Source organism: Oppia nitens, unplaced genomic scaffold (assembly GCF_028296485.1).
Source record: "Oppia nitens isolate AA-2021 unplaced genomic scaffold, nextdenovo-longstitch-racon4-pilon3 scaffold4_pilon_pilon_pilon, whole genome shotgun sequence".
NCBI classification, from domain to species: domain Eukaryota; kingdom Metazoa; phylum Arthropoda; class Arachnida; order Sarcoptiformes; family Oppiidae; genus Oppia; species Oppia nitens.
This window is the reverse complement of record NW_026533232.1, coordinates 1,387,461-1,412,925: the sequence shown is the minus strand read 5'-3', so window position 1 is coordinate 1,412,925 and position 25,465 is coordinate 1,387,461. Positions and strand designations below refer to the sequence as shown.

The 25,465-nt window shown below is 28.5% G+C and overlaps 4 protein-coding genes across 4 annotated transcripts; 3 read left to right on the top strand and 1 right to left on the bottom strand.

Annotated features, from left to right (window-relative positions):
- The first annotated feature begins 291 nt into the window (after positions 1 to 291).
- Positions 292 to 4,607, top strand: LOC128960052 (uncharacterized). Its single transcript, XM_054306114.1, has 3 exons — positions 292 to 1,524; positions 2,552 to 3,666; positions 4,460 to 4,607. Exons 1-3 carry the CDS (start codon positions 292 to 294, stop codon positions 4,605 to 4,607), a joined length of 2,496 nt encoding a protein of 831 aa, XP_054162089.1.
- A 13,629-nt stretch (positions 4,608 to 18,236) lies between these two features.
- Positions 18,237 to 19,653, top strand: LOC128960457 (toll-like receptor 13). Its single transcript, XM_054306547.1, has 3 exons — positions 18,237 to 18,302; positions 18,426 to 18,901; positions 19,030 to 19,653. Exons 1-3 carry the CDS (start codon positions 18,296 to 18,298, stop codon positions 19,588 to 19,590), a joined length of 1,044 nt encoding a protein of 347 aa, XP_054162522.1. The 5' UTR covers positions 18,237 to 18,295; the 3' UTR covers positions 19,591 to 19,653.
- A 517-nt stretch (positions 19,654 to 20,170) lies between these two features.
- LOC128960050 (histone deacetylase 11-like) lies at positions 20,171 to 20,878 on the bottom strand. Its single transcript, XM_054306113.1, has 3 exons — positions 20,665 to 20,878; positions 20,425 to 20,605; positions 20,171 to 20,357 (listed from the first exon to the last, which is right to left on the bottom strand). Exons 1-3 carry the CDS (start codon positions 20,876 to 20,878, stop codon positions 20,171 to 20,173), a joined length of 582 nt encoding a protein of 193 aa, XP_054162088.1.
- A 2,610-nt stretch (positions 20,879 to 23,488) lies between these two features.
- LOC128960049 (uncharacterized) lies at positions 23,489 to 24,490 on the top strand. The gene is made up of 2 exons (XM_054306112.1): positions 23,489 to 23,834; positions 24,394 to 24,490. Exons 1-2 carry the CDS (start codon positions 23,497 to 23,499, stop codon positions 24,488 to 24,490), a joined length of 435 nt encoding a protein of 144 aa, XP_054162087.1. The 5' UTR covers positions 23,489 to 23,496.
- Positions 24,491 to 25,465: the final 975 nt, after the last annotated feature.

Genomic DNA, 25,465 nt, shown 5'->3' with positions numbered 1-25,465 from the left:
TTTCTTAAATTGTTTATTTTAATATATAATAATTAATAAACTTTCTACTCAATAAAATTTTATTACAATTAATATAAAATATTTATTTTGCAATATATTTAATTTTAAAACAATGCTATTAATAAAATATTTGTCGTTTTAAACTCTATTTTTATTATTTAATTATAACTGCTATAAAAATAATTACTATAATAACAATTATTGCTTATATTAGACATAACATCATTTAACAGTTATTAAATGATTTTAGTTTATTTATTATTATTATAATACTGTATAAAAATCATTAATATGTATACAAAATACATAGCGATAATACTATTTGTATTACTAAAACATCAACATTTTACAGAAACAGTATGGACTGACCATCCAATTGAAACGTTAAAACTGTTGCAAATAGTTCACCGACACGGCGACCGAAATGCCGAAAATTGGTTTCCAAATGACCCGTTCCTTAACCTAACAGAGTTCTGGTACGAAGGAGACGGTGCGCTGACCACTAATGGCAAATATCGTATGTATAAAACGGGACTATTTTTGCGCCAACAATACGCTGACTACCTGGGCTCGCAGTACAGTCCCCGTGAAGTATATGTCCGCAGTTCGGCTGTAAATCGTTGTCTGGAATCTGTAGCACTTGTATTGGCCGGTGCTTATCCACCAACAACTAGCAACTGGACATGGAATTTATCTGACGGTGCTCAGTTAGGCAAAGATTGGCAACCGTTTCCCATATATACCTATCCGACTGAAATCAAAGATGATGATCAACTGTTGCGAATGGAGGCCAACTGTCCCAAAGCTGATGAAATTACTAATAGCTACTTGAATGGAGAAATCGCTAGAAGCATAACAAATAAGGAAACGGCGTTTTTGGAAAAACTAGGAGAAACTGTTGGCCGACCACTTAGTAATCTCCAAGTGATCAATGATTTATGGGATACACTGGCCATTGAATATAATAAAAAATATTACTGGTCTAACCATAGTATGTGGCCGCCCAGTGATGATAAAGAAAATGTTGATAGACTGGCAGTTATGGTCACACAATTTTGGAACACCCGATACAGTGATCCGGTAGTAAAAAAGACAAGAGCCGGTCCACTGGTCAATGAATTGGTCACCAACATTAAGGAGCGTATCAATGGTACAACCAGTAAACCGTATGACTATAAACTATATTTATATTCAACACACGACTCAAAGTTAGGATCGTTGATGACAGCACTGGACATATGGAATGGCCTATTAATGCCATACGGGTCGACACTTATAATTGAATTACACCAACAGTCCGATGATCAGTCATATTTTGTCAAATTATATTATTATAATGAAACACTGGACGAAACCAAAAGTCCCTATTTGTTAAAACTACCCAACTGTACATCTACTAACTGTCCAATTAATCAGTTTTACTCATTGACCGATAATGTTATATCCAGAGACTGGAACCAGGAGTGCAGTATTAGTGGTGACTATTCAATCAAACTAAATATCTATTGTTTAATCATATGTTTTGTTTTTATTATGACTATAACTTTGCGAAAATATTAAATAAAATCTATATTATTATTATTATTATTACATAAATGTATTAGTATTTAAATAAAATGTTATAGTTATATATTGTATAATTATTACTACTTATAAAAAAATGATTTTTTATTATTTTTATTTTAGTATAGTTTTGTAGTTATTTTCAGTTTTATTTTTATTATCTATTTTAATATATTCAATATTTCAAAATCTTTTAAAATTTTATTTATTATTTTAGTTAGTCTACCCTATTTTAGCTGTACTTATTTGAGATGTCATAAAATAAAAATAAAACAATATTATACATATAAAAATAACTTTTTAACAATAATAAAATAATAAAATATACAGTAATTAACTATAATTTTATCTTTAATTCTAGTTTTATCAATAATATACTAAGCTATTAAAATAATTATCTCAATTAAACAATATAACGCAATATTAACAAAATTACAACACTATATGAAGTAATTATTTATTTATTTTAATAAAAAAATATCAAGTATTTATTTAACTAATTAATTAATTATATTTTTTTAATCAGTTCTAGTATATCACATGTCTCAATGTTTACTTAAAAGATTATTAAAAAGACATTGAAATACAACAAAAACAAAATAATACAAAAAAAATTGACACACATTTTGACAGTATATTAAAATATATTTAAATTTATGTGAGTATATAAATTATTTTTTAAAAATATATATTATCAATATATTTATTTTACATTGTTTTTAATTTAAGTTTTAATTTTATTTAGATTACAATGATTAATTTGTGATTTGTTTGTGTATGTAAAAAATCAGTGATTATAGTGACTGTTATAGAAAAATCAAAACACAATTCAAGTACTTTAATTGCAACTATTTTTTCAATTTTTTTTTTTGTAATAATTTACAACAAAAAAATAGAAATGTCTACAAAATATTTATATTATTCAGTATTATTATTATTAGAAATATTATTAATAATTGTAACAAATTATAAAGTACTGACAGTCCAGGTATGGACTGACCATCCAATCGACACATTAAAACTGTTGCAAATAGTTCACCGACACGGCGACCGAAATGCCGAAATATGGTTTCCGAACGACCCGTTTATCAATCAGTCAATGTATTGGTACGAAGGAGTGGGTGAGCTGACCAATGATGGCAAACATCGTATGTATAAAATGGGACAATTTATACGCCAAGAGTATACCGGATTTTTGGGTTCAGACAACAGTCCCCGAGAGGTGTACGCTAGGAGTTCGGCCAAAAAACGATGTCTAGAGTCGGCAACAATGCTAATGGCCGGAGCATATCCACCAATTGCTGAACAGTGGCAATGGAATATAAGTACTGATGCCCAGTTAGGTAGCAATTGGCAACCGGTTCCCATTTATACTTATCCGTTTGAAATGAAAAACAACGATTCAATGCTACGTATGGATTCCTACTGTCCGACTGCTAGCCAGGCTATTGACGACTATTTCAATGGCGAAACGGTCGATAAAATTGTCGAAAAGCACAGGGAGTTTTTAGACCGGTTGGGCAAACTAGTTGGTCGCGAGATCAAGGGTTTATACGAGGCAGCACAGTTATGGGATACTCTATATATTGAATACACAAAAGGTTATTACTGGTCCAACCATAGCGTTTGGCCGCCCAGTGATGACCTGGCTATTATTGAACGATTGGAGTCAATGGTCCAACAATATTGGAATACCGTTTATACGGCTCCGGTAGTCAAAAAGACTAGAGCCGGGCCACTGGTCAATGAGTTGGTCAACAATATACGAAAACATGTCAACGGGTCAGTCGATCGTGAGTTTAATTATAAACTATATTTATACTCTACTCACGACACAAAGGTATGTGTGCTTATGCACGCACTGGACGTCTGGAACAATCTGATAGCACCGTATGGATCATCCGTATTAGTTGAGTTGCACCAGCAGTCAGGTGCTGCCCATGGACAGGGCTATTTTGTCAAATTGTATTACTACAATGAAACACTGGACAACAGTAAAAGTCCGTATTTGTTGAAACTACCCAATTGTACATCAGTCGACTGTCCTGTTGACCAGTTTTATGCACTAACCGATAGACTTATACCCAGCGATTGGAACCGGGAGTGCGGTATTAGCCGTGTCATTGAAAATAAATTAAATATACTACTACTATATATTGTAATAATTATTATTATTATTATAACTGCAACAATAATAAATATCTGATAAAAATTTAGCTATAATTTTAATCAAAAATTTTGACTACTTTATTGAAAAATTAATACCATGTGTTATTTTACTGTACAAATAACTTATTATAAATTTTAACATTAATGTGGAAATTAATTTTTAATATAATATTAAATGCAATATAATACTATTTTCAAAAAACTCTTACTGTATGTATATATAAAATACATTAATAAAGCAAGTAATTATTTTGTTACAGTTTTTAATAGTAAATTTTATGTCACATTTTTAGTAAAAATAATAATATACTAATTCATAATTAGTAGCAAAATTGAAATATTAATAATAAAATTGTTAGTAATTGTGACCCTAGATGGCCCACAGATCACACACACACACTCACAACAGATTTCAACCAACCCTTCACTCTCATTGGACAACCCTTCAGGCCGTCCACTACTTAAGTGGACGTCAGTTCACTTTTTCTCTCTCTCTGATCAATCACTCTTCAATCACCACTTCTCTCCTCTCTTGCATTCACTCTCTGTTTTCTTGACATTCAAGCCTTCACTTGAATCAATCACTTGACAAAACCTGAAACAAATCAAATCAACCATTTTTTTTAATCAATTTTTAATTTTTTTATTTTTAAACAATAAATTGTTTTACCGATCAATTGGTTGTGTCCACTCATTCAATCTCATCCACGGTCACAACTTGGCGCAGTCTTCAAGAATCGAACCACTTCACGACTGAAAAATTCAGACATCAATTCAACTCAAGTGAACTCAAGAAAACACGTGAACCTCAACAACAATGGCTCCAAGCAAAAACAGCAGAAAAAATCGCAGAAACCAACTCAACGACACAATGAACACCAACGATGCAGACATGGCGTCGCCAACAGCATTAACTTCCGCCTCCGGTTCACATGGACTTCAAACACGTGGACAACAACAGAGAAGAAATGCTAGCGCCAACGCCATACAACACATGGTCTTCAACAACGACGATGAAGAGGACAATCAATCGAATCACAGCAGATCCAGAAACACTGGCCGACTCTGCGACACATTCTCAGGCAGCGATCCATTGGTCAAAGCCGATGATTGGTTGGCTCTCTTCACGTTAGTCACACGTGGTTTCTCAGATGACGACCGCATCACAGCACTTGGACGCCATGTCACAGGAGAGGCGATGAGATTTCTGGTGCGTGAAATTGCACCACAAGCCGACTCAATAACATGGGCTGAAGTCAAAAAGAAGATGATGAACCGGTTCGCCCGTGTCATCCGTCATCCATTGACTGAGGCCATGGAACGTGAGTTGAGATCAAACGAGACCATCGAGTCATACTTCAATGACAAGAAGCGACTCTTGGATTTGGCCGAACAATCAGACTCCAATCAAGTGGCAATGCTGAATCACGGGATCACATCAACAATGACTCGAACACAAATCGCGTCTCAACGACCAAAGACTCCCGAAGACTGGTTAGCAATCGCCACATCAATCGAAGAAAATTTGAAAGTGAGAAAAGATCGCTCTCAAAACCCCAAAACATCTATCGCACCGATCAACCATTTGGACACGGACAAAGACAACGACAACAAAAAGTCTCCGACAAAGGATCCGAAAGATCCAAAGAAGTTCGACAACAAACCACCGCCTGGCCCTTGCCCAGTTTGCAAATTGTTTGGCAAGAAAGAGATGCACTGGAAATCCGTGTGTCCAAAATGGGCCGAAATCTCAGGCACCGGTAGTGCGCCGACAACTGATGCTCCGCCAATGGCTGGCATCAATTGCCTTAAACCGATCAAAAAGGTTGATGTGCCGAAACCCTCAACAAAAGACGTCGCTTCTTCCGCGAGCGTCCATTGCCTTCAACCAATCGAAAGAGTTGAAGCGCCGATTCATTCACCAATGAATTCAATCACTCAATCAACAGATGCACCAAAAACAGTTGGCCTTCATCACATCAAGTATGAAGAGGATCCGCTGGATCTTATTTGGTTCACCACACATGTCAATGGCAGACAAGCGAAGGCATTCCTTGACTCTGGCTCCACAATCAGCGCCATTTCCAAATCGGCCGCTGATAGGATGGGCTTGCAGTGGGACACCCAGCGTTCAATTGCCATCAGACATGTGGACGGCACCGGCCGTACCCTCGGACTTGTTGAAGCAATCATTGAATTGCAAAACAAGTCATTTCACTTCGCTATTCAAGTGTTGGAAAATCTGGAGCACGATATGCTAATTGGCCTCGACTTAGCCAAAGCCGATGCTCTGGTTGTCAACTTCGGCTCAATGGTTCAACACAAAACGTTTTTTCTTCACCAACTCAAGACACCAACACCAGCACCTAGAACGTCCCGACAATCAATCAAAATGATGGTCGACACAAAGGAAGTTCTCTCTCAATCAATTGTTGGAACTGTCAAAGAGATTGAACAAGAGATTCAGATCAACAAAAGTTTCATTCAGCCGACTCACCAACAGATCTCACAAATCATCGACAACTCATCCAAAACATCCATCAGCGACAGCACTGGCTTCACATCGAAATTTTTGCACTTCGAGTTTTCATCAGCCCTTCCAACTGATGACACACTCGAAGAGGCCAGGAATCAGCCGACATTGAAGTCCAGAGCTCTGCAAATCAAAAGACATGAGAAAATTGAAAAACAAATGAACAAACAAACCTTTGAAATTTCAGATCAACAAAGAGTTGGCACAGAACTGTCACCACATTCATCGACATCTTGCGTTGTCCTGGAAAAACTCGATGAAGGTATGCGATTGGATCACATCAATATCATCGCTGGTGTTGTTGCGCGTTCATTCACAACACATTCATCAAGAGTGGCTCCATACATCTCCCGCGATGACAACATTTTGATCAACAATCATCCGATTACCTCATCTGACATCAACACTTTCACCACTTTTTCAACAACATTGACATCTCATGCAGACTCATCAACAACAAAGCCAACAGATGTTCATTCAAATCAAAAACACGGAAAATGTGATTCATTTTCAAAAAGGATGATCACATGTCAAACAAGCGCCTCATTTGAAAAGGTTTTGAATCAATCAAAGAACCCCATTAGACGCTACACGCTAGCGGTCGGCGGATGTGACCCTAGATGGCCCACAGATCACACACACACACTCACAACAGATTTCAACCAACCCTTCACTCTCATTGGACAACCCTTCAGGCCGTCCACTACTTAAGTGGACGTCAGTTCACTTTTTCTCTCTCTCTGATCAATCACTCTTCAATCACCACTTCTCTCCTCTCTTGCATTCACTCTCTGTTTTCTTGACATTCAAGCCTTCACTTGAATCAATCACTTGACAAAACCTGAAACAAATCAAATCAACCATTTTTTTTAATCAATTTTTAATTTTTTTATTTTTAAACAATAAATTGTTTTACCGATCAATTGGTTGTGTCCACTCATTCAATCTCATCCACGGTCACATAATAAATAAATTTAATTAATAAAATAATATCATACAACTAATTTAGAACAATACATTTAGCATTGAACAAATATTCGAAATAATAATTTAAATGTTAAAAATTAAATTAAATAGTAAATTACAACTCTTTAATAACGTATTTTGAAATATCAAATAATTACAAAAATAAATAAATAAATATAAATATACAACTAAATTTTAAAAAATTATAATTATTGAATAATTAATATTGTATATGATACTACTACTAATAATAAATTATATTTTACTATTTATTTACATGTATAATTATTATTATTAGTTAGTTAGTGGATTAGTATTTAAATTATCAAAATAATTATTATCTGATTTAAGTTCAGTATAACTACTATTAGGATCGTAATCCAGTGGCAAATAATAATCCGATACCATATCATCCACTTCTGAATTGTCATAATATATTGAATTGCCATACCTTTCATCAGTCGACTGTATTTCCCGTAAGCGTCGATATCTGCACCATATGTATACCATAATCGGGATCAGTATACAAATTATAATAGCCATTACCGATACAACTATCATTGCGGCCATAAAACTACTAATACTGTTAGACTTAATGTTGTCGTTATTGTCATCAATAATATTCATATATTTTCTCTGAGCAGTCATTATAGCTTTGCATATATGAGAAGCGCTTGAATTAGTTTGTGTATTAGTATTATTATTATAAGGTGATGGCTGATTGTCACTAATATTTTGATAAACTCTAATATAATCGATGATTAGTGCCGAACATTTCCATTGAATCCAATCCCTATCTCCAAGAGTCCAATGTTTCCCAAATATATCGCCACCAACACCGATATGTATGTCCAATTTGAATGGTCTATCAAATGGTTGTCCACTTTTGTTGTATGAATCCGATAATCGTTTGGTCAAATCAACTGAATGATACTGTTGACCATCGATAAGCCATCATATATTCGGGTGTCCAGTCAAATGTGTACAAATGAAACTCTTTAACAAATGTTTCGTTAATAAGATTGAAGTGATAGCCCACATAGTCGGGTGGTTTATAGTGCACACCAACCGATACTGATGGCAACTCGTTATGGGCCAATACATTGATGGCACCGCTTGTTGGCCAGGGATCGATATACTTTTCCGGATACATATAGATAACTGAACGCAACAGTTTTCCCATTTGCATTGAAGCCCTGATCTCGAATCGGCCGTATGTCCAACTTTGACGGCTAACTATACGTCCTGTCGTATATTGTTTACCGAGACGTGTCTCCCGTTCCCGTGTGACCACAATGGCAAGACTACCGTTTTTCAGTTGTAGATTTCTGGGTCGATTGCTATTGCAATTGATTTCATGCACATCATTGCCTGTAATTAATACAATATTAACATTTATTTGAATACTATATATAATAATTATTACTAAAAAAAGTAAATGAATTAAATTTATTTCTGACAGTGACTTTTATATACCTTCACACGGACCGGTAGTCCACTCGTCCAGTACATCCCATTTATTATTATTCAACTTATCTGTATTAAACTCATCTTTCCATACCAGTGCCAACTTATTGGTACTACCAAACTCAATACATACACATAAATAATATATGATTTTATATTTTATAATCAAATAATATAAATTCATTTGTCTGACATAATTTTTAATATACAAAACTAATAGTTATTATTATAGTATATTTTTAATTAACAAAATATAAAATATTTACTTTATAATTAACTAGTTACATTTATTAATTATTAAAATATTAGAAATGTTAAATAATACTAAATGTTGACAAAAATATCATTGTAATAATAATAATAATAAATACAGTATAATGTTTGACAAATATGTACTTAACATTTAGCTTTTATATAAAGGATATACTGTACTATAATTTATCCTTAATTGGATACTTCGTTGAATAAAAAATTTAATTAATCACAGTTTAATTATTTATTATTGTAATATTATATAATATGATAGATTGTCCCATTTATTCAGTTTGCAAATAAACAAAAATTTCTCATAAATTTTATGCACCGTTAGGTTCTGATCCTGGTCAATTTAATTGTCAACTAACCCATGTTAAAACTAGTCAATTTACATATAGGGGCTTCAAAATATATTATATACTGTACTGTTATTTATTATTATTATTATTATTATTATTACTAATATTAGTGATTAATAAAAATAATTAAAATAATGACACAATTAATATGAAAATTTAAAAAAATAATTTTATTAAACAATTAGCAAATAAAATACTTATTTATAATCCATAACCAATTTAACTACTAATAATTAAATTTAATTAAAAGCTTAATAACACACACACACAACTAGTACATTACAACTTAAATAAAAACAATAATTTAATTTTGTAAGTAAATTATTGTAAATAACAATTTGTAATACAGTAAAGTATTTCAATCAGATTATTATTAGTTAAATAACTATCATATTTACAATTATAAATTCAATTATAAATAAAATTATAAAAATAGATTATATTTATTTATATGTATATCTCTTATTATTATTATTAGTTAGTGGATTACTATCTAAATTATCACAATAATTGTTGTCTGGTTTAAGTTCAGTATATCCGCGATCGTAATCCATTGACAGATAATCCGACGCCACTTCTGTATTGTCATAATATATTGAATTCCCATACCTTTCAGCCGACTGTATTGCCTGTAAGCGACGATATCTGCACCATATGTATACCATAATCGGTATAAGTATACCAATTATTATACCCATTACCGACACAACTATCATTGTGGCCATAAAACTGCTAATACTGTTTGACTTATTGTTGTCTGTATTGTTATCGATGTTGTTGTCGGTATTGTTGTCATTATTATTGTCATCAGTAATATTCATATCTTTTTTCTGTGCAGTCATTATAGCTTTGCATATATGAGAAGCGCTTGAATCAGTTTGTCTATCAGTATTATTATTATAAGGTGACGGTTTATTGTCACTAATATTTTGATAGACTCTAATATAATCGATGATTAGTGCCGAACATTTCCATTGAATCCAATCCCTATCTCCAAGAGTCCAATGTTTCCCAAATATATCGCCACCAACACCGATATGTATGTCCAATTTGAATGGCTTATGAAATGGTTGTCCACTTTTGTTGTATGAATCCGATAATCGTTTGGTTAAATCAACTGAATGATACTGTTGACCATCGATAAGCCACGTCATACGGTCGGGTGTCCAATCAAATGTGTACAAATGAAACTCTTTAACAAACGTTTCGTTAATATGATTGTAGTCGTAGCCCACATAGTCGGGTGGTTTATAGTGCACACCGACCGATACCGATGGCAACTCGTTATGAGCCAATAAATTGATGGCACCGCTTGTTGGCCAGGGATCGATATACTTTTCCGGATACATATAGATAACTGAGCGCAATAGTTTTCCCATTTGCATTGAAGCCCTGATCTCGAATCGGCCGTATGTCCAACTTTGACGGCTAACTATACGTCCTGTCGTATATTGTCTACCAAAACGTGTCTCCCGTTCCCGTGTGACCACAATTGCCAGACTACCGTTTTTCAGTTGTAGATTTTTAGGTTGTTTACTATTGCAATTGATTTCATGCACGTAATTGCCTGCAAAAATAAATATTAGGATTTATTTTAATTAATTAATTATTACTAAAAATAAATTAATCAAATTTATTTCTGACATTGACTTCTATACCTTCACACGGACCGGTAGTCCACTCGTCCAGTACATCCCATTTGCTTTTATCAACATTATTGTCATTAAACTCATCTTTCCATACCAGTGCTAACTTATTGGCACTACCAAACTCAATACATACACATAAATTATATATGATTATATAATTTTTAATAAAATAATAAAATAAATTCATTTGTTTGACATTATACAGTAATATAACAATCTTAATACAGTAACAGTAATAATAAATTTTTTTAAAAACAAATAAAAACTAAAATATTTATATTATATACTTTATAATTAACATGATACAATAATAAAATTGTTAAAAATATTACAATTGTTATAATGCCAAATGTTAGAGTTGATAAAAAATACAGTAGTAATACATGAATATTGTGATTGACATCATATGTACTGTACTTTACATTTAATTTTACATAAAGGATATATTGTATAATAGATTAAAATAGAAATTTCCCTTAATTGGATATTTCCTTGCATAAAATGTTTATGATTTAAAAAATAAATAAATATAAACTAAATATTAAATAAATTCAATTAATCATAATCATAATTTTTAAAAAAATTATTATGGTAATAATAATTTTTTTTACATTTATTTTGATGAATAGACACAATTATAATGTGATTTACTTATACCATAAGTGCTGGTAGTTTTTAAGGACATTGTACTTCAAATGAGTTAATAATAATAATATTTGTAATTAAGAAAATATTTATAATAAATACAATTTATTTTATTAATATGTTTGCTATAATACAGTATATAATAATTGTAATAATAATAATAAAAAATAACAATTATATAAATTTACATTTTTCATATTAATGATAAAATAATCAAAAACAAAATTGCCGTAATAACTTTTGTAAATATAAATTTATGCTATGAATAAATTTATTATCATATCCAACACTGACCACAATATCATAAAACTTTTAATGCAATCATCAATTGTATTGATATCTGTATTATTATTATTATTTATTAGTTGATCTGTTTGGTTGAAATAATTGATTTCATTGAATAAAATCATATTATCGGAAACATTGTTACTATTAAAAGTAGAAGTTATATTTGAAACGGTATCATAGGAAACAGTTAGATTAGTATTTTGATAAACTCTAATATAGTCGATAATAAGTGCCGAACAGTTAGACTGATGCCAATGATTATCATAATCTGACGCATCTATACCATAGACATCAGCGGAAACGCCCAAATGTATGTCCAATTTGAATGGCTGACCAATAAACGGATAGCCACTACCGGGATAATCATACAATTGTTTTCGTCGATGCAAATCATATGAAAAGTAATGTTCGGAATCAAAATACCAGTCCATCTGATCGGCCGACCATTCAAATCCGTAAACATGAAACTCCTGGTTCAATGAAATGGTCGACGGTTTCCAATTAAACCCCACATACTTGTCTTGAGGGTAACGGACACCACTATATAGTGACGATGATGTATCTGTGCTGTAAACTATATTAATAGAACTGGGATCTGTGTGATGAGCTGTCTGGCCAATCATATTGATAAGCGGTACCAACATTTTTCCAGTCGGCAGAGCAGCCCTAATCTCAAACCGTCCGTACAGCCAACTATGGCGACCCACTATCCGGGCAGTTGTATATTGTTTGCCATAGTGTTCATCCCGTTCCCGTGCGGCCGAAATTAGGAGACAACCGTTTTCTAGTTTCAAGTTTTTATGTTGACCAGTATTACACGCCAGTTCATTCATATGGTTATCTTTATATATATATATATTTTGTAATATATCAATAATTTTGTGTATTATAATACAATATCTATAAATTATATATAACTTTATATAACTAAACTGTTTACTAATTAATAATACTATTAATATATGATATACTAACAAATCTAATGGATTCAATAATTTTTTTATAAAAAAATATAGTAATACCATTACATTGATGACCTGACCAGTCATCTATAATATCCCATTTGTTTAGATCCAGTTGTTTATCACTAAACTCATCATTCCATACCAGTGCTAATGATTTGGTTTCACAAACAATTATATTATTAGAAAAACAATTACACAAAAAATAAATAATTGAATATAATTTGAACAAATTCATAATATTCATTATTTTTTAAATGTCTTTAAATTTTTATTATATTTTTTTAGACATCAATATATAATCATAAAATTTCAATAAATACTTTAATTTTCAATTATCATATTATAATACTAATTTTTATTACTAATAAGTAATTATATATATTTTAGCAGTCCTATTAAATATACAATAATTTTAAATGCACAAAAAATATTCACCAATAGCTTATATTATTTTTTAGATATTAATATAATTTAAGATTGAGATATAACATTTATGTTATTTGCGAAACAGTATTTGTCTTAAAATTTTATAATAAAAAATATATATAAATAATTATCTATAACCTTGATCAAATAAAAATTACTTAGAAATTGGTGATAATTAAAATAATGTTTATGATATAGTATTTATAAATAATTTTTGTTATATTCAAAATATTATATAAGATTTATAATTATAATTTATTATATAAACAAAAATAACTAAATTTTTTAATAATTTCTAGATATTATTTTCTATCCAATCTAACATTTAAAAAATTTATTAACATTTAATATATTTTTTTGGATTTTAATTATAATAAATTAAAGAAATATTTAAACACTAAACAAAGTCTTCAATTTTATATACAGTATTTATCTTTTATTTTATAATATATTTTAGTTTATATTAGTTATAATTTCAATTATTTGACAAATGCATTGAAAAATATTTATTATTATTATTATTATTGGTAATAATATCTGGTTTAAGTTCATCATAATCGTTATTGATTGGCTGATATAGTTCCGGGATATTATAGTCATCGGCGGCGCCGCCGTCAACTTGACAATTATCATAATATACTGAATGCGGACGCCGTTTGCTGGCCAACTCAATACGTCTAAATTTATACAAAATAATTATGACAACAAGTATGAGTATAGCAACTGCCGATCCCAATACTGATCCAACAACTATAATGACGGTCTGATTATTAGTTGACATTTGATGACTACTACTACTACTGGTGTTGCTATTGTTGCTATTATTTACTGAATGTATAGACGGCATAACAGTCCTCAAGGATTCCATAATACCCGTACAAATCTGTAGACTTGAATCAGCACTACTGGTATTACTAGTCATGTCAGTAGTCGTATGAAAAGTATTGATACCATCAGTATTATTAGTAGGACTGGTAGTATCGTTGACTACTACTGTATGATAACCAATGTCTTGATAAACCCGTACGTAATCAATGATAAGCGCCGAACAGTTCCACCGAAACCAGTCGTTATCGTCGAGCCTGTCGTCCAGTGTTTGCGATTCACCGGCAACTGCCAAATGAATGTCCAAATTATATGAAGAACGAAACGGCTGTCCATCGCTGGTATAGTCATTAGATATCTTACGATTCAGTTGAAATGTATAGTACTTTGTACTGTCAAACCACCAGTCCATACGATCGGGTGTCCACTCGAGTACATACAGATGAAACTCGTTTAACGGTACACGCGATATGTATCGGTCACCGCTGTATTGGTCACCGCCGTTATAGTGGACACCGCTGGATATCAGTGGTGTCTGTTTGTTGGACACAAAATGTATGCCTTCGCTGTCGAGAAACGGCGATACAGAATTATCTGGAAACAGGTAGACAATTGGCCGCAACCGATTGCCGACGGGAAGCGCAGCCCGCAGTTCAAAGCGCCCGTATGTCCAGCTCTGTCGGGTGAAAACCCGAGCCGACGAATACCACATACCGAAACGCGGGTGCTGTTCACGAGCGGCCGCTATGACTAGACTACCGTTCCTTACGTGTAGATTTTTGTGATGACTGGTATCGCACTGTAGCTCATTGTATATTTTGCCTTGGACAATTATTTTAGTTTAATCAATCAATAAATTAATTATATAAATAAATAAAATTTACTATATATTTATAATATATAGTATATATACCGTTACAAAATTTATCCCTCCATTCATCATTAATTTGCCATTTATTAATATCTAATTTATCATGGTCAAATTCATCATTCCAAACAAGCGTCCATGTTTTATGTTGTGTTGATTTTAAAATAAAATTAACAATATATAATAATTTTAATAATAAATTAATTAAATTCATCACAATTTAATTATTATAAAGAATTGATAGATATATTTATAAAAAATATATTGAATAATATGATTTATATTTATATTTTTTAAAGTCTATTTATTTTATTTATCTTTTTTTTTATAGATTTATGACTAATTTCCTTATAACCATAATTGTTTTACAATCAATATATAAAATGTAAATAAATATAATAGTAAATCCCCCCCCCTTAATGTCAATGTGGAATCTAAAAAATAATAAAACAATAGAAAGTTTTTTTTTTTAAAAAAGGCGCCTTGTAATTTATTAATTAAATTAAAAAACACAATTATTATAATAACTATTTTACGAGTATAAATTTAAATATAATATTTATTATAACAATAAAAAATAGATAAACTTTAAAATAGCCGAAAATTTTCACTTCTATCTATTTATAATAATAGCATTAGAAAATTATTACCTTTAAGATACTGTACTATTATATTATTTATTAAAATTTATATTAAGATTTTTATTATAATTATTATAGATATTTATTAAATATAATGATAATCTCAACTATAGAAACATTATTTACAATAAATATTTTATTTCATAATCATTTCATAGGTTAATAAATTTTATAGTTTTAAATTTTTTAATTATTTATATAATCGTTAGCCAAATGTATTGACAAATATTTTGGTTTATTATTATTATTTTTGACAATAAAATCTGGTTTAAGTTCATCGTATCCATAGTCAAAATTGAATGATTCGTACGGCTGCTCCGGGATTGATGTGTAGTCATCGCTGACACCGTCGCCACCAACTTCACAATTATCATAATATACAGAATCTGTGTCCGGCGGTGGCGTCGGTAGTTTGCTGACCGACTCTAAGCGTCTGGATTTGTACCAAATTATTATGCCAATAGGTATGAGCACTACAACTACCGATACCAATACTGATCCCAAAACTATGCTGACTGTTTGAACATTATTAGACATTTGGTGACTATTGGTGCTGTTTTTGTGATCAATTACTGGTTGTATATACGGCATGTCTGTCCTCAACGATGACATAATATCTGTACAAATCTGTACACTTGAATCGCCACTACTGATAGTATTAGTTGTTATATCAGTATAAAAATTATTTGAGGTAGCATTTGTAGTATTAGTAGCACTGGTAGTATTGTTGTTGTTGTTGTTGACTGTTTGATCGATATTTTGATAAACCCGTACGTAATCAATGATAAGCGCCGAACAGTTCCACAGAAACCAGTCGTTATTGTCGAGCCTGTCATCCAATGTTTGCGATTCACCGGCAACTGCCAAATGTATGTCCAAATTATATGGCGACCGAAACGGCTGTCCATCATTGTTATAATCATTAGATATTCTACGATTCAGTTGAAATGTATAGTACTTTGTACCGTCAAACCACCAGTCCATACGATCGGGTGTCCACTCCAGTGTATACAAATGATACTCGTTTAACGGTACTCGTGATATGTATCGGTCGCCGCTGTATTGATCACCACCCTTATAGTGAATACCACTGTATATCAGTTGTGTCTGTTTGTTGGACACAAAATGTATGGCTTCGCTGTCGAGAAACGGCGATACAGCTCTGTCCGGAAAAAGATAAACAAGTGGCCGCAACCGATTGCCGACGGGAAGCACAGCCCGCAGTTCAAAGCGTCCGTATGTCCAGCTCTGTCGGGTGAAAACCCGAGCCGATGAATACCACATACTGTCGCGCGGATGCTTTTCACGAGCGGCCGCTATGACTAGACTACCGTTGCGCACGTGTAGGTTTTTGCTATTATCTGTATCGCATTGTAGTTCATTGTATATTTTACCTTGTATAATTATTATTTTTTTAATTAAGTAATTATATTAATTACAAATAAAATATATAATATATATACCGTTACAAAATTTATCGCCCCATTCATCATTAATTTGCCATTTATTAATGTCTAATTTATCATGGTCAAATTCATCATTCCAAACAAGTTTCCATGTATCATTTGTTGTAGATTTTATGATTAAATTTAAAATATATAATAATTTAAATAATAAATTAATAAAATGTATCATTATTTTTATTATATGTAAATATGGTACTATTAAATTTTAAACATTTTTTAATAAAAAATTATTATTTATCATTATTAATTATTTTTAGTTATATTTTATTAGCAATAAAAAAATTAATAAACATGATTATATAATTTTATTTACATTTATATTTTTCAAGTTTATAAATTTTATTTTTATAGACATATTACTAATTTCCTTATAACTATAATTATTGTTCAATAAATTCAGTCAATAAATTGTATAAAAATAATTGTTACAAAAAAATGCTACAATATTTCACATATTAATTGTTTGTCTGCCACTAAAATATTCAAGTTTTTAAAGGATATAAAGTATTAAATTACATCTACAATGTTGTGAAATATAAAAACTTATTTTTAAAAATGTTATAAAAATAGTTTGATATTAATCCATCGCAATCTTTTTATTTTACAATTTTTATTTCATAGTTCAAATAATTTAAATTAAATATTTAAAATTTATAAACTATATTTAAAATTATAAGTCATTATATATTTATGTAATTATTATATATTTTGATACAACAACTCTGAAATATTTACTTAATTTTTTTTACTAATTTAATTGTAAATTATTCAATATATGACAATATATAGCAAAATAATTGAAACAAACATATATATAACAATTATTATTATTATGTTTTAAATAAAGTACTAATACTACTACTACTACAAATATTTATATAAAATTTAGATAATTTTTAAAATGTCATAAAATTCAAATTAAATAATGAACTAATTGTTTGAATCAAATATAATTAATGACTTAGTTTACCACTATTACAGACATTAAATATATTTTCAAGTTTATATGTAATGATTAACATTAATCTATTGCTGTTTATCTAAGTAATGCATTTATTTTTACTTATTATTAGTAAAATATTAAAATAAATAAAATTATTTGTCATATATATATATATATATAATTGTAATTTAATATTTAGTTTAGTAGCAAATATATTTTAAAAATAAAATACTATATAATTGCTAATAAACTAATATTTATAACAAAATGAAAGGTAAAATTAATAATTTTATTTTAACTACAAAAAAACTAATTTTCTAATTACTATACAAAAAAAATATTTTTTCAATATTAATTTTATTTATATAAATGTTATTATTATTATTATATTTAAAAGTTTATATCGTGATATACATACTAACTGTGACAACAATTAGCTGTATAATCGGGTCATCGTCATCATCATCATCATTATGTCCCGATCCCATTGAGCTGTATCCGTGCCAGTGTTCGGGAAATGAGTCAACCAATGGCATAGAGATTACCTGTGCGGGAGATGGCATCGGACGCCACGAACTGATACAAATTGGTCGCCACTTGCGTCCGATGAGCGTCCAAATACGCAAACTAAATATACGGTCGACTCGTGTAAACCGTATCGACAATCATACGTTTGCCGACGGCTTTTACGAGGAAATCCGATTTATTAACAACAGATATCTCGGTCACATCGAGGCTCTGGCTTTTGGCAAGAGTACGACTGTTCGTAATTTGCAAATTGTTTGGTCCGAAAAACTGGACGAACGTCTGTTCGGGTTTATCGGTCAGCTAAACATTTTGGACACACTGGCCATTACAGGCACTGCTATACGGGTATTGATTTATTTGTTTTTTTGTATTAAAATTTTATTAATACAGTATATATTATATGATATAACTATGTACTGTATATAAAAATAGTTTGATTGACTAAATATATTATTAATAAAAACTATAAAAAGCAAATACCGAAAAACGCATTGCAAGCACCGTTACGTCGCTTACAACTGTCACACAATCAACTAAACCGTTTGGTCAGTCAAACATTTAGTCAATTGCCAAAACTCAGGGAACTGGATCTGTCATACAATCCGATTACAATGATTGATGATCACAGTTTGAATATTGTCGGCAACAATATGAGCAAAGTAATCAAATTGAATAATTTGCGTTACAATGGGACAACATTTGGCCGGTATTTCCTACCCCAGTATACCAACCATAAAGTCCTCATCCAAATGGAAAACAATGGCGAACTGAAAACATTGGTAGAGTCGGCGTGGAAACCGTTTCTCGAGGAACGTGACCATAGAGTAACCTTTACGAACACTACCTACCGGTGCAAGTGTGACGACCTGTGGCTGGCCGAACGGCCAGTTAGTGGTCAGGTATTTGGATTGACCTGTAAAAGTGTTTGCCTATCCATTGGTGTCTTATGTGTGGACAAAAGCATAGCCGATGTGACCGCCGCTGAGTTAAGTTGTGGCCGAAAGAGTGCTTCCTCTTCGAAGTCAAATAAATAATAGTTTATATTATTATGTTTATAGAAATCAATTGTATAATCACTATTTTTTTTAAATTTTTATTTTTGACTTTTAGTTTTTTCTGTAATATGTAAAATTGAATTTAAAATTAATTTAAATCATTAGTAATTATTAAACTATTTTTTTATAATAGTATTACAAAAATTTTCATTAAACTTGATTACAATTTATTTAATGACTTTATTTCATGTTTAAAATCAATTTCTTGAATTATAGTTTTATCAAATAAATTAATTATCGATTTGCTAATAATTTCGGCATTGTTTTGTTGATATCCACCACTAAATTCATATAACAATAATAACAATGACAACAAAAAAAACAATAAAAATAAATTTTTAATATACAGTTTATGCCACTTAAAAGTTTAAATTTGAGTAATATTATGCAATGCTTTAGCAAGGTACTTTATATAACTTACCTAATATTAGGTAACTGTATACTAAGTTACCTTTCTTAGCGTAAAGTTAACTGTACACAATATTACTGAAATTTAAACTTTAAATCTTTACAATAATAAACATTATATACACTACTACTACTATTACTGTACTGTATATTACCTTGTTAGCATGACTATTGGTATATTATTAGTTTTAGCATGCTCAAAAACAATTTGATCACGATCAATAACACCAGTTATTGTTAAATTCATATTGCCCAATGGATCGCCATTTAAAACATCAGTTCCAGCATTATAGATAATTAGATCAGGTTTATATTCATTGAATGCGCATGCTAAATTTCTACATTATATAATTAAATAATAATTATCATTTATAATATATTAATTTAGTTAAAATTATTTATTACTTTTTTAGCAATGTAATATATTCATCATCTTGAATATCCGATGAAATTTCTATATGTTCATTAATTGCTAATTTGGCAAAAGCGTTATTCGGAAAAATATCTTTATTATATAAATCAAATATATAGATTTGATCTCGCTCTTTACTTAATAAAATTGATTTATCAATAGCATAACCATTACCTAAATAAAATTGTACATTGTAAATTGTATTTTCAACAAAAAAAACAAAACAAATTTACCTTGATGAGCATCTAAATCAATAATCATAAATTTTAGATCTGGATTCCGATATTTCCAAAGATATTTGATAATCAAACTGATATCAGCCAACAAACAAAATCCCTCAGCTTTTAGCTGTGATGCGTGATGAAAGCCACCGCCCAGATTGATTGCCCAACCATGTTCAATGGCTAACTGTGCTGCCAATATACTGCCGCTTGTCTGCCATTTCATTGGTGTGACATATAGATATTGTAATAATGAACTGGGTACAAATCTTAATAAATATATTTCCGCTGCATTGGCTAGAAATTTTGAATTGCTATGAATTTGATCAATAAATTCATCTTTATAAAGCAATTTTAATTCATCACGGTTAATTTCGCGTTTAGGTGCAAAATATGTAAACTATATAAATATATACATACATACATATAAATATATATATATTAAATTATTAAATTTTTATTATAATAAATCTAAATAATAGAAAAAATATAACAAAAATAAAATACCTTATTACCAAAATGTTGAATCAATAATTGATTAATTCTGGACCATTTTGTTGTATCAAAATAATGTAGATAGTGTAGGCCCAATAAGCCAACATTATAATTAGGATGATAAACAATTGGATAAAATTTTGATAATAAATTCACTGATAATTTATTAACAACATTGTATTCAAATAATTGACCATGAACATTTTGTTCAGAAACAGTATCATCTTCTAAACTAACAGTTTTCAACAAAATTATTAAAATTAAATAAATATTATTATTATTATTATTATTATTAATTTGATACATACTGGTCAAATTGGGGTTTGCACGTAGACATTTAGATATATTATTAATTAGTGACTTGATCATTTAAAATATTTATAAAAATATATATATAAATTAATAGAATCTAAACAACGTAGTGTTAAAATAAATAATAGTTATGTTATTTTTTTTATATGAAAATAACATAATTATATTTAATTGTTGAATATTATTTTAGATACAAAATAGTGTGAACTGGTTTATCAAATGATTTTAGATCCAAGATCTACAAAATAAAACAAGTTTAATTTTCAGTTAAAAATATATATATTATGAATTAATTAAAACATAACATTATTTTAAATATATGATATTTATAGGATTAGGTTTATATGTTGAGAAAATGATAATAAGTAATATTTAAAAAATGTAAGTTTAATTTTATAAAATAATTATAAGTTTTAACAATTTAGTATTTAATTAAACTATAATGATAACAGACATTTATAGTAAAAGTTAAAATAAATAAATAATATATTATATTTATAGATATAATAATTAAAATTTACATATTTAATGATCAAACAACTATTGAGCATAACTAAACATTGTTTTTTTTTAATTTATTTATTAAACTTATATCTAAAAATTAATTAAACTATTTTGTATTTTATTTTGTGTATTGCATTAAATAAATATTAATTATCAGAATTTTTTTTATAATACTATAATATAAGTGAAATTACTTTTAAACAATTTCTATAGCAATTATCATAAATAATTTACTTGTTTTTGCTTAAAATGAATTAATGAAATTCATTTATCAAATATTATAATATTTATGCGCTTATGTAGTAAATATAAAATTGTTAACTCTTTTATTTCACTGATTAATAAGTAAAGTGTTTATTAAACACTTGAAATTTAACATTAAAATTAATTAATAATAATTAATATCAAGATAAATTATTTGTAATTTTAGAAAAATATTATTAAAATTATAATTAATTTACAACCATAAATTAAATTTTAATTAGTTTTTAATAATTATAATTTTTTGCAATGAAAGATTTTATAACAAATAACACTAAATAAAATATAAAAAATAATTAATAAAATAAATTAATTTTAGAAAATAATTTTTATTTAATATTAGAAAATTATGTTTTTAAAATTTTTTTTATTTGCTTATTGAATAAATGAAATTTTATTTATTTATGTTATCAGTATGCTAAAATTTTTATTATTGCGATTTATCTTTATAATAAAATTTGACTGAAAAATAGTGCCGGTATATATTCATTAATATTAAACAAATTTATTTTAAAAATTGAAAATTAAATAAAACTATATATTTTTCACTAATAAAAATGAATAACTAAAAAAAGTCAAAACATTTATATATAAAAATCTATATTGTTCTTAATTTTAAATCAATTTGTTTTAATTATTAAAATTATATTCAAATATTTTATGTAATCAATGTTTTAATTACTATATTTAACTGTAATAGTATAAATTTGATAATAATAATTATATATACCTTTAAATATATAGTGAATAAATTAAATTTTATATTTATTATATTAGATTTACTCAACTTTTAATTTATGACAGTTTTATGTATATACCTTTGAACTAAATTATAATTGTAGATAATATTAGTATATATTTTAGCTATAATTTTTATTTATTAATCTAAATATTTTTCACAATAAAAATATTATCAATTTTTATAAGTACCTTAATTTCGTACAAATATTACAAATATATAAATATTCAACTATATATATATATATATAATATTAAAATTGTTGGGTAACCATTATCAATTTAAACAATCAATCTATTAGTATAACTTTTACATATTATATTGTATTATATTATAATAAAGAATAATTATTACTATTATTATATTATTTAGATTATAAGATACTAATTAAAAATCATATAAATATGCCTAACATTTCAATACTAAACAAATAATTAGTTTTAGTAATTTACACAAAACATAATAATTTTTTAATTATAATATTAATATATTATTTATTTATTTTAAATAATTATTATAAAATCACTACATAAATGGCTACATTATACATATGGATGCCAAATGACAATAATATTGGTCACTGTGCTCTACAGCTATCTGATGGCACATACATAAGCTTTTGGCCGAACGTTAGCTATGGTATCAACGATTATCTAATGGGTAACAGTGTTCCCTCATCTAATGCATCCAACTATGATGAAGACTATAAAAGCGAAAACAATCGACCGGCTAACCAATATAAACTACCTGGGCTCAATGAACAATTAGTTAAACAATATTGGAATCAACATCATGGTGATAACTATATGATCAATAGTGCTGATTGTTCGACCATGGTGGAAAATGCACTCAGACATGCAGATTATAAAAAGTATCAATAATTAAATCTTATTTTTTTATTAAAAAAATTAATTTTTTGTTATTTCAGTTTATATCTTGTTTTTTAAAAAAATAAATATATGTCCAAATCTTTAAATATGTCAATTTAAATGTTTTAAGTATGTATAGATTATTATTTATTTATTTTTTGTTAATGTATATTCTGTTAACAATGTTAAGTCTATTTAGTTGAAAACTGTTTTTTTTGTTTGCTGAAATAGCTAATGTTTAATTTTTATAAACATATTGTATCATGTACATCTGTATTATATTACACAACAATAACAAGTAAAGTTTCTATCATTGTTTTAGCAATTTTTCAAAAACGTCTTTAAAATTGTAATTGTATAGTAATTTCCTAACCTGTATTATTTTTATAAAAAATAATTGTATTGTAATATATATATATACTATTTTTATGTTTAAATATAAAGATATTTTTTTGAAAATAATAATCTTATAAATCTTATATATAATTAGTATATTATAGACTTGATAAAAATTTAAATAATTAATCTAATGTAATTTATATTGTAACGGGTTATATACAGTACAGCGGCTTACAATGCTATTAGAGATTTTAGGCTAAGTGTGGCCGACAAAGCATCCAACGGTACTATGACTAAAAAAGTCAGGAAAAAAATCTAATGGTTTTCAACAACAATAACATTGTTTACCAGTTAATAACAATTAATGGTTTTAATTGTTTAAAACTTTATAATTATTATTATTAAATATAATATAAAACCTAAATGATATAAAATTATAAATAATAATTTTTTAATTAATTAATAAAAAAATCATGATTGATAATTTAATAATTCTAGTAATTATTATAAAATTTAATTTTAAGTATTTAAAAAAATTACTATATTATAAATAAGTTAGAATTTTTTAGATTATTATTGCTGTTTATTATTTTCATATACAAATTGTTAATACGGTTATCAATTTATTATTTATTTCATCTGTATTTAAAAATTAAAAACTTTTTGACTATTAGCATAAAAAACTATTGATTACTTGAATAATGGCAAAGCACCGGTATGTCGTAAAAATGATCAAATTGTTACAGTCTGTTCCAGTAATGAACCAGTAATAAGGTTTTCATTCAACCAAACAGACATTAACTTAGTTCATGTAAAAGCTGTTTCTCGAGAAACGATACATTAGATTAACATTTATGAATAGACGACACATACCTACCGATGCAAATGTGACGACCAAATGTGAGGCCAGTTAGTAATCAGGTGTTTAACGGTCTAATCTGTAAAAGTATATGCTTTTCAATTGGTGTCATATGTGTGGACATAAAAGCAGAGCCGATGTGACCGCTGCTGAGGCCGAGTTGTGGACGAAAGAGTGCTTCAACTTTGAAGTCAAATAAATAATAGTTTAGTTTAAATATAAAAATGAAATATAATTTTTATTAATAGTAATCAACAATATATATATACAGTATTTAATTATTATGTTTAATATTAATTTTTAATTTCAATACTTTTTCAATGTAATTTTATATAAAATATTTCAAGCACACAACAAAAAATTTTAATAAAACTATAATCTAAAATATTTAATTTATATATATATTTTTAAATATTAAATAAAACTTTTCATATA